Source organism: Trichosurus vulpecula, chromosome 2 (genome assembly GCF_011100635.1).
Source record: "Trichosurus vulpecula isolate mTriVul1 chromosome 2, mTriVul1.pri, whole genome shotgun sequence".
NCBI classification, from domain to species: domain Eukaryota; kingdom Metazoa; phylum Chordata; class Mammalia; order Diprotodontia; family Phalangeridae; genus Trichosurus; species Trichosurus vulpecula.
In genome coordinates, this window is record NC_050574.1 from 103,172,604 (window position 1) to 103,185,674 (window position 13,071).

Here is a 13,071-nt window from a genome sequence, read left to right on the forward strand (position 1 = left end):
GCTGCTGATTGAGGCTGTACTATGAGCAGGTCTGAAAATCCATCAAAATCAAGGCTAGGCCCTAAGAGCCAAAGCTGCTGTCAGTGAGCAATCCTTCTTTGCTTGCTAATCAATCTTTTTCTTTTTGGTTTGGATTCTGAAGTTATTTGACACACACCCCCTCCACCAGTTACCCAGATCTAACTATTGAGTAAGATTTTCCTTGTCCTTTGCAGGAATTCAGATGGAAAAATTGCCCAAAGATGGTATTCAGATTTGAAATGGTCACAGTTTTATTTTCAGATACAACTCCACACTTCCTCACATTCATTCTTCCAAGGGCCACAAGCTTATTCCCCTAAACTACATCTTAAAGATTGCCTTGGCAACGAAGCCTGCAGCAGTAGTGCATCAGTGCAAGCTTAATTTTGTCCCTCCAGTATACTCATTATCCTTAGATGCCAAGGCCACATTGCATGCCACCTTCCCCTGATGATATAAGCAGAAACTAGGGACCAAAGGTATCCTTACTTACCCAATGTCAAGTGTCAGAACCATGAAGAACCCAGGCATTCTGATCCTAGATCCAGCAGTCTTTCCATAACACCATGGTAAGAACAACAACAAGAAGAAAAGATAAGCTTGTGACTAAACTTTACTTGAGCACTGGGGTTCTGGTGGCTGGCCTGCTGGCACTGAGTGAATTTCTGATAAAAATCATTCTTTATACCTATATGAACTGATGCAAAGTGAAGTGAGCAGAACCAAGAAAACATGGCAACTAGTGACAACAATACTGTATGGTCATCAACTGTGAATGACTTAGTTATTCCCAGCAATACAATGATGGAAGATGATTCCAAAGGACCCTTGATAAAAAACGCCATTCAAGTCTAGAGAAAGAATGGATGGAGCCTGAATGCAGATCCAAGCATAGTATTTTGCACTTTCTATATTTTTTTGTGTTTTTCCTCCTTTAGATCTGTATCTTCTTTCACAATGAGGGTAATATGGTAGTATGTTTTGCATGACTGAACATGAATAAGCTCTATTCAATTACTAATTTGAAGACAGAAGAGGTGAAGGAAGGAGAGAGAAGATTTGGAAGTTTTGGAAAATTTGGAAATTTTTTCAAATGAATGTTAAAAGTTGTCTTTCCATGTGAATGGGAGAAAATAAAATCTTTTTTAAAATTGCTGTTTTGAAGCCCAGAGCTTCTAAATGTTGTCTAAGGGCCTTACTCTTACTAGGTGCTAAGGAGGTATGTGTTGGAGTCAATTTTGTTCTTGTTTTCTAGAAACAAATTCCAACTTTTGCCAAAGGCCTTTGCCAGCTCCTCTCCTGCTCAACCCTCACTCTCAAGTACCCTTTCCTCAGACATATTATAAGTCCATATTTATTTTCAGATTGTCTCTCTCATTAGAATGTGAGCTCCTTGAGGGGCAGAATCCTGTTTTTGTTTTGATTTATGTTACAAGGTTTAACACCAAGTTCAGCTCTTAGTTATCACTTAAGAAATAGTAGTTGATTGAGTGAGGAGTTAACACCTTCATTGGAATAAGGTGCTAAGAGAGGTTGGGGAGGCTGAAAAGATATAAAAGGGCTTTCCTGGTTGGAAAAGTAGCTTGTGCTTCTGTAATTGCCTCGGCCTAGTGCTTCTTGAAGTAGAGAGTATTTATTGGAGAGGGGACGTGCCTGGGAAACAGAACAGCCAAGCCCCAAGTCATTTTGGTGGTGTTTCCTCCTCTGAGCTAAGATGCTCCACCCACCTGAATTCCTGAGGCAGTACCAAAGGTAAGTTTCCTTCTGGGGAAAGTTCACTTGGTGGAGAAAACCAAGGATTTAGAGCTGGCCGGGAACTTTAGGAATCATCTAGTCTACCACTTCATTTTACCTATGGAGGAGGTGAGACCAAAAGACATTTAAGTGACTTAAGTGTCCAGTGTCACACAAATAGAAAGTTCTGGAGCTAGGATTTGAGCCTAGGCACTCTGAGTCCAAATTCCATGGCATTTCTTTTAAAACACACTTTGGTTTGTTCTCAGAATGTGGAACATTGAGGGAGAGGCTGGTTTAGTGAAAACAGCCAATGCTGTATATGATAGAGTTGTGTAACTTTGGACAAGCTAGTTAACCTCTCTGAGCTTCAGTTTCTCTATCTACAAAATATGAATAATCAATAGTAAGCTACTATATTATTTCACAGAATTAATGGTTAGTAACACTTCATTGTACACACACACACACACACACACACACACACACACACACACACACACTGATGCTTTGTGATCAGCCAATGAGTACTTATCAAGTGCTTGCTTTGTGTTAGCCATTGTGAATCCAGAATAAATACTTGTGATTGCACCTGTTAATAAAAATGAGAGGTATAAACCCAAAAAGAGACAGCAAAGAGCCTTCTTAGTTTGGAGAGTTTGATCGTCAATCTATATTTTTTTAAAGCTCTAGGGGCTTCACACCCAACCAACCTATGTCAGGAAGTTGGGGCTCTTCGGGTGCAAGAGTGAGGAAGTGTATAGTAAAGCTGAGTCAGACATTCTACTTTTAAAAGTTAATGCCAGCAAATGTATCTCTTATTATTGTTAAAAATCTGAATGCACTCAGTGTTTGTTGTTTGGACTTAAGACTTCATCTATGGAGGGAGCTCCAGGGGAAGAAACAAGTTCTCTAACATATACCAATGAAGAGTAGAAACCGACCTGCAATTTATAGTTTTACTGTTTCCTGGGGTAGCTGGATGGATGGCCCAGTGGACAGAGCACTGGGCTGGAAGTCAGGAAGACTCATCTTCATGAGTTCAAATCTGACTTCAGACACTTATCAGCTCTGTGTCCCTGGGATGGTCACTTGTCCAAACTCTGTTAGCTTCAGGTCCTCTTGTGTAAAATGGACTGGAGAAGTTAATGACAAACTAGTATTCTTGCCAAGAAAATCCCAAATGGAGTCACACTAGTGAAATGCCTCAATACTAACTGTTTCCTGCAGTGGAGAGAGACAAAGGGCTTTGCACTCAGGGCAGAAGCGTCCATCTTGGCTGGCTCTACGGATACCAGTGAGAAGTGCTAGGTGGCCTCTCAGTGCTATGATAATAGAGAGCAAGCTTTGGAATTAGGAAGATCTGGGCTGGAATCCTACTTCAGATTAAATGTCTGCCCTGGACAAGTGGCCAAACCTCTCATTCTAATTTTCCTCAATTATAATGCAGATAATAGTAGTACCTCCTTCATAGGGGGTTTGTGTGCTTTGGTAACTATTTGATATGAGCAGAGTGTAAATCCTGGGATTAGGAAGATCAGAGTTCATCCTCATGGCTGATTCTACCTCAGTGCTGAGTAAAATACAGCCCTTGGAGCATACAAAAACAGGTGGCTGGTTGTTGGCCATGGATTGCTGACTAGCTATCTGATTTTGGGTGAGTAACTTAACCTGAGACCGATTTTCCCCATCCCATCTAGGAATATTTCTGTGTGCATCAAACAAGATACTCTATGTAAAGTACCTTAAAGTGCTCTCAGTCTCACTCTCTCTCTCTCTTTCTCTTTCTCTCTCTCTCTCTCTCTCTCTCTCTCTTTGTCTCTCTCTCTCTCTCTCTCTCTCTCTCTCTCTCTCACACACACACACACACACACACTGTCTCTCTCTCTTATTATTGTTATAACATACATTTATTATACATATATACATACATATATATGTTGTTTTTATGATGTATGCCCTAATTGTGCCCATTTTTCCTCTGAATGATATCTACATTTGTGGAAGAGGGGGCCCCAAGTTTATCGGGAAAATTGGTTGTGACTTTGCTTACTATGCTGTTTCATGAAATGTATTTGTTTTGAGCTAAAAAACAAAATGGGAATAGAAGAAACTCCCTCACTGTCTCTCATTGTCTCTCCTCAGGATGTTTGGAGATGAAATTGAAGAAGAGGAAGAGAATTTTTGTTCTGTCTGCTGGTATTTCGTCTCAAAAACAATCACCATTGACTGTGGACATCAAGCTTGCTTGTCTTGTCTCCAGGAAAATAACTTTCTGCCTTTCTGTTGTCCCACATGCTGGGAATACTCCCACCTGAGAACTCTTCAGGCTGACATTGCCATGCACTCTGAAGGAGAAGGCATGTGTGAGCTGCACCGGGAAGACCAGAAGCTGTTCTGTGAGAGTGACAGCATGCTGCTCTGTTTGACCTGCTCTAAATCAGAGGATCATGAGGATCACATCCATTGGCCCATTGCAGTGGCTGCTCTGGGCTATAGGGTGAGTCATGCAAGAGTCAAGGAAATCCTCTAGGTAGCTTGAGGTGTTCATTTGTAGTGACCCCACCATGGCCATTTTGGTTGTTCCTACTTTAATCTTTCCTTTGGAACTATTGCCTGAGTACCCAATTATCCACTGGAGGTCAGATAGATGTTCTTCTTCCTGCTGTGACTCTCCCCTGTAGAGCATTCAAGTAGGACTGGCCTTTCAAGAGTACATGAATTTCTAAGCCCTTCACATTTTATGGGCCTCAGGCCTCCTGATAATATTTATTTCTGTTTCTTTTACAGAAGATGATCCAGACAGATGTGGGAATCTTGGGCTGGCAAATAAAAGAAATTCAGGAACTTCAATTTCATGAGAAGGAGAGACCCTTGGCATGGGCTGTGGTGTGGACTGTAAGTATCTGATTCTGTCTCTTTAAGTAATACTTTGCATGTATTTAATCAATCAAGAAACATCTATATCAAGTACCTACTATGTTCTAAGGCACTGTGCTAAGTGCTGGGATCCAGAAAGAAGCAAAAGATGGACTCTGCCCTCAAGGAGTTTACAACTTAAGGAGGGTGAGGTGAGGGGAGGACAGGACTGGGGACATGTTGCAAACAGATATATGCAAAGCAAGCTATACAGAGGATAAATAGGAACTAATTAACAGAGGGAAAGCATGAGAACTAAGAGGAGTTGAGAATGTTAGCTTTTCAGGAAAAGATGAGGTTTTAGTTGGACTTAAAGGAAGTCCTGGAGGTCAGTAGTGAAGCAGAGGAGGGAGAGCATTCCAGGCATGAGATAGGGCCAGAGAAGAAGACCAGAGCCAACAAATGGAGTGTTTTGTTCATGGAACACTCAGTCTGATGGATTGTACAAGAAGCTTCTCATTATTAACCATAGTTGATGAGGAAATTTAAGGTTCATAAACATTGTGTCACTTGCCCTGGTTCTTGTCTCAAGTGAGTATAGGAACTTTAAATCAAACCCATGTCTCCTAAGCTGAAATTCAATAATGTGTGGCTGTTTTAGCTGGCTTCCCTCTCTACTTTGTTGCATCAGTTTTCTGATTTGTGGTGCTCAGGCTTGAACCCTTCCACCCACCGAAGCAGAGAAGTATGCACTTGAGGTGAGAGGGGTAGGGGAAGAGTGATTAACCAGATACCAGATTTACTTGGCAAATAAGCTTTGAGAAATGAGGACCTTTGTTAATTAAACTGTATGTCCTGGTATGAAAGCTGACCTTAGAACAAAGGTTTGGATTATCTTTCTCCCATTATCATGTTTAATAATCAGTCGATGAGCATTGATTAAGCTCCTACGGTGTTCCAGGCCCTTTACAAACTTATGGGGATCCAAGGAAAGGCAAAATAACAGTCCCTCCTCCCATGGATCCCACAGTTTAATGGGAGACACAACCTACAAATAACTATGTAGAACCCAGAAATATTCTTGACCTTGGCACTTGACTTCTAGTTCAAAGATGTGACATACATAATCAGAGACTAATAGGATGACTAGTGCAAATAAAATGTCTTTGAGGTTTCTGAAGTTCAGGAAGCTTGAGTTGCCCACTGCAGGGAGTCTTCCTGAAGAGTGGTGTTAATGCTGTGTGGGATGGATTTTTCGAATCCAAGAATTAAAACAGAGGCATCTCAAGGCGAAAGTAGAAAGGAAAGTTTTTTATGATCCCGGGAAAGGGCCACTCGGACACCGAAAGTCTCTCAGTGTCAGAGCGCACTGGACACAGAAAATTGGGGTGTTTATATAGGTCCCTAACCGTAATTCCCCCTCCCAACCTCCTTCCTCTCAGCTTGCAGATGTAAGCTTTGAGGGTACAATCAGGACACGATAAATCTACCCAGGGACAATGGCAAGGAACAAACAGTATGGTTATTTTTGACAAGCAGGTGACAGACATAACCTTCCCACTATTCTTATCCCATTCTCCAATTAATCTGAAGTGATAAATCTATCTTAATGACAATAACAATGAACAAATAGTTTGGTTATCTGTGACAGGCAGAAGCCAGTTGTTGGTTACCTCATCTTCACATCTGTGGCCTTTCCCATCACCCATACATCTGTGACGGATATCCCCAGCACCCTTACACCTTGTCTCCCATCATTCATACCTAACTGGTCTTGCACATCTACATTGCACCTGGCTTTCTGGCTTTTCATCCATTTTTCTGCTGAGCTGAGGGTCCCTTATCCTGGGGTCAATGCACAGGGGGTGAGCATCCAGTGTCCTATCCTTACTTTCAGAGAATTTTATGGCTGCTGACTTACTCACCTCAACCCTTCTTTCTTTCAGGCCTCTCACCATTAGGTAAATACACAGGATGTGAGCATCCTGTGTCCTGTTCTTAACCTCGGGGGCCTTATGGCCACTAGCTAAGCTTGTGGAGGGGAAAACATCTAAGTAGAGAAATGGCTTTACAGAAAGGAAAATATCTAAGTAGAGAAATGGGACTCACTATCCTACTTATTTCTATTTATCTAATTTGTTCCCTTTTATGAGAGGTCTTCATTCGTCCCACACAATGCAGTCATTAGGGATTAACATGACCAATGGTATAGAGGGAGAGAAACTGGATGATTACAGAGATAGCCTGAATATGAAAGCAGCTTCTACAAATGTAGGCTGGCATCAGGTTGGGAAGGGCTTCATATTCTTGTCAAAGAAGTGTTAACTATCCTTAACAGGAAAGAGGGAAGCATGACAAGATATTGAAGACAGGTGTGGCTGGACAAGTTCTGAGTAGAAAATATGCCCAAAGCCAATAGATTTGAAAAAGGAGTCATAATCAAGTTTAAATTCAGATGATTTCATGGATTTTAAGAAAACTTAATTACTTGGGAAGCAGAAAAGTAAGCAAAGAAGAGAATGTTGGAAATGATGGAAAATTTTCTGAGTTTGGGAGTTTCAGGGGTTTACTTAGAAATTGAGAAACCAAGTTTGGAAAAAAAAATGGAGGTGAGACTCCAATGTAGTGCAATGGTAGGCAGCAAAGCTTCAATTAGACTGGGTGGAAGACAGCTCTTTTAGCACTAGAAAGGTAGAGGTTAGATAGAGAAAGATAGGTTGGAGTAGGTTGTTTGATTGTCTTAAGTTAGAGCTGGAAGAGCCCATTCACATCTATATATATTGTTGCTGATTTTAGAGCAGAAAAGTGAAGCCAGAGAGCTTCTCCAAGGTCACTCAGGTGGCTGGGACTGGAATCCTGGGCTCTTGACTCCTACTTACCCAAATGTTCTTTTGAATTTACAGCACACTGAGCAGGCAGGGATGGGGTGAGGCCATGAGTACCTTTATGTATATCATTGGAATAACATCCTTCTTTACAGGACCGTGAAGATATATCCATTAAAAATTTTTTGGAAAAAATTCCAGTAATATGGGAATACCTGAAGAAGAAAGAGACGACTGAGACAGCAGAAGTAGAGGAACTCATAATGGGGACAGGCAAGGAGAAGTTGATCAAGCTCTACCAGAGGCTGAAGAAGATGGAGGCTGTTCAGCAACATGACATAATGGAGCAAAAGAAGGAGTGGGAGGCCAGGATGTCCAGACAAAGCAGGTTTCTAACAGACAAAATGAGAGAATTGGAGGAAAAGAGCCAGAAATCGAATGTGGAACTTCTCCAGGTGAGATTAGTGGATCCTCCTCAGGGCCAGCTGTATGTGGGGAGAGGAAATCGATGATATCTTCTTTCATTTCCCTTTCCTAGACTTTTTTTTTTGAGGCAATTGGGATTAAGTGACTTGGCCAGGGTAACACAGTTAGTGAGTGTGTGAGGCCAGATGTGAACTGAGGCCTTCCTGACTCCAGGTCCAGTGTTCTAACCACTGTGTCACCTAGCTGCCCCTCCCTGATTTTCTTTTGTGACTTACTCTTGCATTCTGCTGAGTGTGACTTGTGCTTCCTAGGGGAAAAAAGGACAGGAGTCACTCGTGAGTTTGCCTAGAGGATCTGGCCTAGAGCAATGGGAAGGGCTCTGTGTGCTGATGCTGGGTAGAATGAGTTCATGTGCAAGAATCCTGACCTTTCAGTTTGGCTTAGTCAGCTATGCAGGCAGCAAAAGCTGTAGTGAGAGGCACAAAAATCAATAAGCGTTTATTAAGTGCCTACTCCATGCCAGGCAATGTGCTATGAGCTCAAATGCTGGAAGCATTCAGAGTCCTAAGGAGCTGACTCTAGCAGAATCCCATTCATTCTTATGAAGATTCAACCTTATGAAGAGTCTCAGTAACTCTTGTCTCTTTTCATTGTGATGGAAAATGCCTGAATGGTTCTTATCACACAAGGAGACAACACTGGGACTGCCAAAGCATCAACTCAAAGATATACATGGGGAGACCTGGAGACCTCTTGCTTGACCCCCTTTTGTCTAGCACAACACTGGGAATGCCCAAGCATCTCCTCATATCTTAGAAAGTTGTGTCAAAGTCTAATTTTTTGAGGTTGGGGTTTAGTAAGGGAGTGAGGGAGAGAAAAGGACTGGGGAGAGAGGAGAGACAGAGGAAAAAGAAAAATAGAAAAGAGCAATGAAAGTCCCTAGGGAAGGGCAAGGGGAGGGAGGGGAAAGGGATTCTATGCGCTTCTAGGTGTCTCACAGACAGTCTCAGTGGAATCGATTTATGAATTTCACTGACCTTAATCTTTCTTTTTCCCCCATAGGATGTGAGCATTATGTTTGAAAGGTATGTAACTAGATAATTGCAGAAATTTAGGTCATGGGGCCATGGGGTTGGAGAAGAATGAGTTTGTGTGTTTGGTCACAATGATGAGGGTTTGCGGTGAGAGGTGCTCGACACCCCAAAGTACCAACACACCGGGTCCTGCCGAAAGAATTCGAATCAAGCTTTCTCAGCCAAGGGAAAAGATAAGATTTATTAAGAGTTAGCCAAATAGGCCTGCCCCGAGAGATCCTAACCCTTGCTAAGCCTGTAAGGAAAGTGGGCCAGACCAATCTGAGCTAGATTGGATCTAAGAATGATTAAGGATGGGAAACAGGATTAAGAGTGGGAAACAGCTGGACAATAGAGGACTGGGCAAGGTAGGCATTTGGGCTTAATGGTTATAGCCTCAGGCCAAGGCCAGGTTGAGTGGGAAGATTCAAGGAGAGTTCAAGGGTTCAAGGGGTTCCCAGAGACTGTGCCCTCATCAACAACAGAGGCAGGCAGTTTGGCTTTTAGTATCATAATAACTGATTTCCTTTTTTTCGTAGGACTTACATAGAAATGAATTTGAAACCTTTCATTCCTCGTATGAATACTTATTATCTCCACATGGCAGCCGAGTTTCTAAAACTCTTTCATAGTAAGTGTCAGCCTTTTGACTATGAATCTCTATTTCAGCTTTCTTCTCAGCAGTACCAGGAGGCCCACAGGCTACCTGTCATAAGTGTGGTCTTGAATATCTCTGTTTTATTCACTCTGAAGTCCTTATGTCCTTAACTTGTGAAAGCCTCCCAGTGTGTAGACAGGGCCATTTTATTGGACTATTTCAGAAACTAGAATAGTGTTCCTGGCCAAGGTAGAGTGTTGAAACCCAGCCCCCACTGTGTGAACAGAAACCAGATGAGGGGCCATCCTGAAATTTCACTGGGGTGCATTTTTGCTCAGAGGCAGAAGTAAGACCTGTAGGAACAGAGATCTGTTTCTGTGGTGAGTTGGGGGTACAGGATAGCTGAGCATGGTTCTTTGACATAGAGTAAATGGTTAATAAGGGCTTTTTCATTCATTCAAGAAGGTTGGAAGAAAACTGGAAATGAGGCTAAGAAGGGATTTCTTAGGGTCCAGGCCAATGAAGATTTTACTAAGGAGTCAATCATGTCCCACCTTCCTGAAATATGCAAGATAAAGAAGAAGGCCCAGGCATCTGAAGATTAAGAGTAATTTCAGAGGAAAGAAATCCCTGGGTTGGGAGTGTAAACAATTGTGCTATTCTTGGCACCTGCTATGTCCCTTTTACAATTTCATTTCCATTTATTGCTAAATTCCCTCCTTACTGCCTGGGGGTAGAAAGTTGTTTACTAAATTCTATAAGATCCCTTCCAAATCTATGATCTTATATCTTTTGGAAGTGAAATCCAAATTAAGAATCCTGAGACTAGCACAGTTATCCAAATGGCTCCTTTCCTACTGAGGCTACACTCTACATTTGGCACAAAGAGGAAAGAGATGATTTTGTTTGATTCTCAGACATTGAAACCATAGGAACCGATGAAATTCCTCAGGAAGATCTATGTTTATATGCCTTCATGTGTGTAGGGGGTGCTCACTTGTACATTAAGGACTCATAGCTCCAGTCAACAGACAGATAAATTAGGCCAAAATTATCTTGCAAACTTTCTCCTCTGTGAGATTAACTGATGGGTTGAAGGAATTTGGGGAACTACAGGCTGGGGACCTTGTTTGTCCAATTACTTTGAGATAGCTGGAAAATGTAACTACTGTACCATTTCTTGACTATATTGTTCCTTTAATTAATTACCAGTTATTTAGACCTACGATAACTTGTATTTAAGTAGAAATAGACTTTTCATTAGCCATCCAAACCAGGATAGATGGAGGAATCTAGGCAGGTTATCTTAAAGCCCAGGAGAGTAATTTTTGGCTAAAAAGCGAAGGGGTCATTTACCAGTGAGCAAATATAGGATGTGGAGGTGTCTTAGAGTAAAAAGGAAATGCCTGAAAGTCTGATTCTTAGCTAGAAAAGTATACTGTCTCCTTTCATAAGTATAGTATAGTATACACAAGCTATTCTTCCTGTGGTCACCTGAGATTTTCTTCAGGCCAAGGAGAAATCAGTATACAGCCTATAGAAGGCCTCTTTGGCACTCAAGACCTTATAATTCTATTGTTTTGGACTAATACTTTTTTCTTCTCCATAGCCTCTGGACTGTCAGAGACCTGTAATTCCTACAACTTTTCTGAAGAAAAAAGGAGCGCTATCACTTTTCTACCAGACTCCTCAGGAAAGACATATGCTGTTTACACTAGTGGCAATCTTCAAGGTGACTCCGTTAGAGCGAGAGAATTCTTACTGAAGACTTCACCTCCAGATGGAATTCTTGAAGAAGGAGAATGGACAAGAAGCATCACTATTTTGTGGACTGACAAGTTTTGAAGGATAAATCATCTTCCAATCCTCTTTGCCTCAATTAGAAAAGCAGTATATGAAAATGCCAGTGAACACAGGTTGGAGGATTTGTGAATGGTTCTGAAAATATTTTATCTCATAATCTTTTCATCTTGTCAAATACTCATGTTTATCCCATTCATATGTGGTCATTCATGGAATGACAAACCTAGAGAAAGAGTTCTTTAATCTTGCATATATAGATCCCTCCCCCTCCCACAAAAGTTCAGTGTATAGATATTCAATCTGTGAACTTGAAAAAGAAATAAATAGCATTTTAATTTCAAAATAATTAGTGTTTTTTTTTGAAATAATTGCATCTACTTACATTAATCTGTGAAACTGTCTTCAGGCATCACCAGAGGGTCAGGAGTTTATGACAAACACAAAGATTAATGGCTTCTCTAAATCCTTAAACCTTGGGAAAACATTTGTAAGCTGGTGGAAATTAACAATAATTTGTAGTATTTATGAGAATTGATTCAATATCAGTTTTGTGTTTGTCCACAACACTTGCTTCACTAAATGAGATCTCAGATTATTTTATCTGATATAAAAGGATGCCTTAGTCCAACCTGGAAACCATTCCTGATTTTCTACAAAGGTCACCTCTTCAAATTCTTTCCATTAGCAGTTGGAAGTTATTTTCAAAGTAGGAATGACTTGATGACTGGCACTGTTGGAGAATTCATCTTCATGGAGAAACATATTGATGTATAGGATAACTGAATATTAATGCCTCTAATTTGCAAAGATTTTATTTGGTCCCAGCGAAGTGTTACTAGTTAGGCCACTAGGTCCCTCTGTGGATAGGGCTTTGTATTTGGATTCAGGAAATCTTGAGCTGAAATCCTTACCTCAGACACTCATTCACTTAAAATTCTGGGTACATTATTTAATTTCAGTCAGACTCAGTCTCCTCATTGGTAAAATGGGGTAATAGCATTCTACCTTGTAAAGATGTTATAAAGATAGATAACCTGTAAACCACTTTGGAAACCTTAAATTGCTACACAAATGTTATAAACTATTAGCTGATATTATTAATTCACTCCAGATCAGCATTTGAACTTACCCATTAGAAAGATGCCAACTATTTGAAGCAGTCTTTTGTTAAGAAATGGAGACCTAAACTTGGAGCTGAAAGGTCTGAATCTAACCCGTAAAGCCAATATTGTGTAGATTGTATAAACCAGGCTCTGATATTCTGCGCTTATATTTCTGCGAAGGGAAAGACATTATTCTCCATCTCCTGCATTACCTTGCCTATAATAGGAAATACACCTGAGGTGACAAAACTCTTTGACTTGAAAATGGAGATGGCATCCCCTTCCTGACTGCTTCAGAGGGCTGTAGTGAGGAAACAGCCATACTGAACCCATGAAAGGTAGCTTAATATTTGTTTCTGAGATCTTAATGTGGTAGAGAAGTGAGAAGATCAAAGGTTCTTCTACTTTTATTCAATTTACTAATCAATGTCATCTATGTAGAATGACAATTAAATAATTCCTGCACATGTTTGTTCTCTGTGTCATGCTTTGTGTTGTCCCAGGCTCCTGCTCCCCTCCCTTATGCTCTCGGTTAGGAACAATATAACTATCCCAAATGAAGCAACAACAATCAAACTTATCTTCAACTTTAATAGCTTTTGGGGATGGGGAAGTGTTGCCATATTACT

General features: G+C 41.0%; 1 protein-coding gene across 1 annotated transcript; it reads left to right on the forward strand.

Annotated features, from left to right (window-relative positions):
* Positions 1-1,735: 1,735 nt before the first annotated feature.
* LOC118836704 (tripartite motif-containing protein 64-like) lies at positions 1,736-11,381 on the forward strand. Its single transcript, XM_036743914.1, has 7 exons — positions 1,736-1,773; positions 3,901-4,255; positions 4,546-4,653; positions 7,595-7,894; positions 8,928-8,950; positions 9,478-9,653; positions 11,146-11,381. Exons 1-7 carry the CDS (start codon positions 1,736-1,738, stop codon positions 11,379-11,381), a joined length of 1,236 nt encoding a protein of 411 aa, XP_036599809.1.
* Positions 11,382-13,071: the final 1,690 nt, after the last annotated feature.

Excerpts from the sequence above, each read along its gene's own strand:
- LOC118836704 (XM_036743914.1), top strand. The coding sequence starts at position 1,736 with ATGCTCCACCCACCTGAATTCCTGAGGCAGTACCAAAG. Across the intron at positions 7,895-8,927 it reads CGAATGTGGAACTTCTCCAG|GATGTGAGCATTATGTTTGA; the intron begins GTGAGATTAGTG and ends TTTCCCCCATAG. Across the intron at positions 9,654-11,145 it reads CCACAGGCTACCTGTCATAA|CCTCTGGACTGTCAGAGACC; the intron begins GTGTGGTCTTGA and ends TCTTCTCCATAG.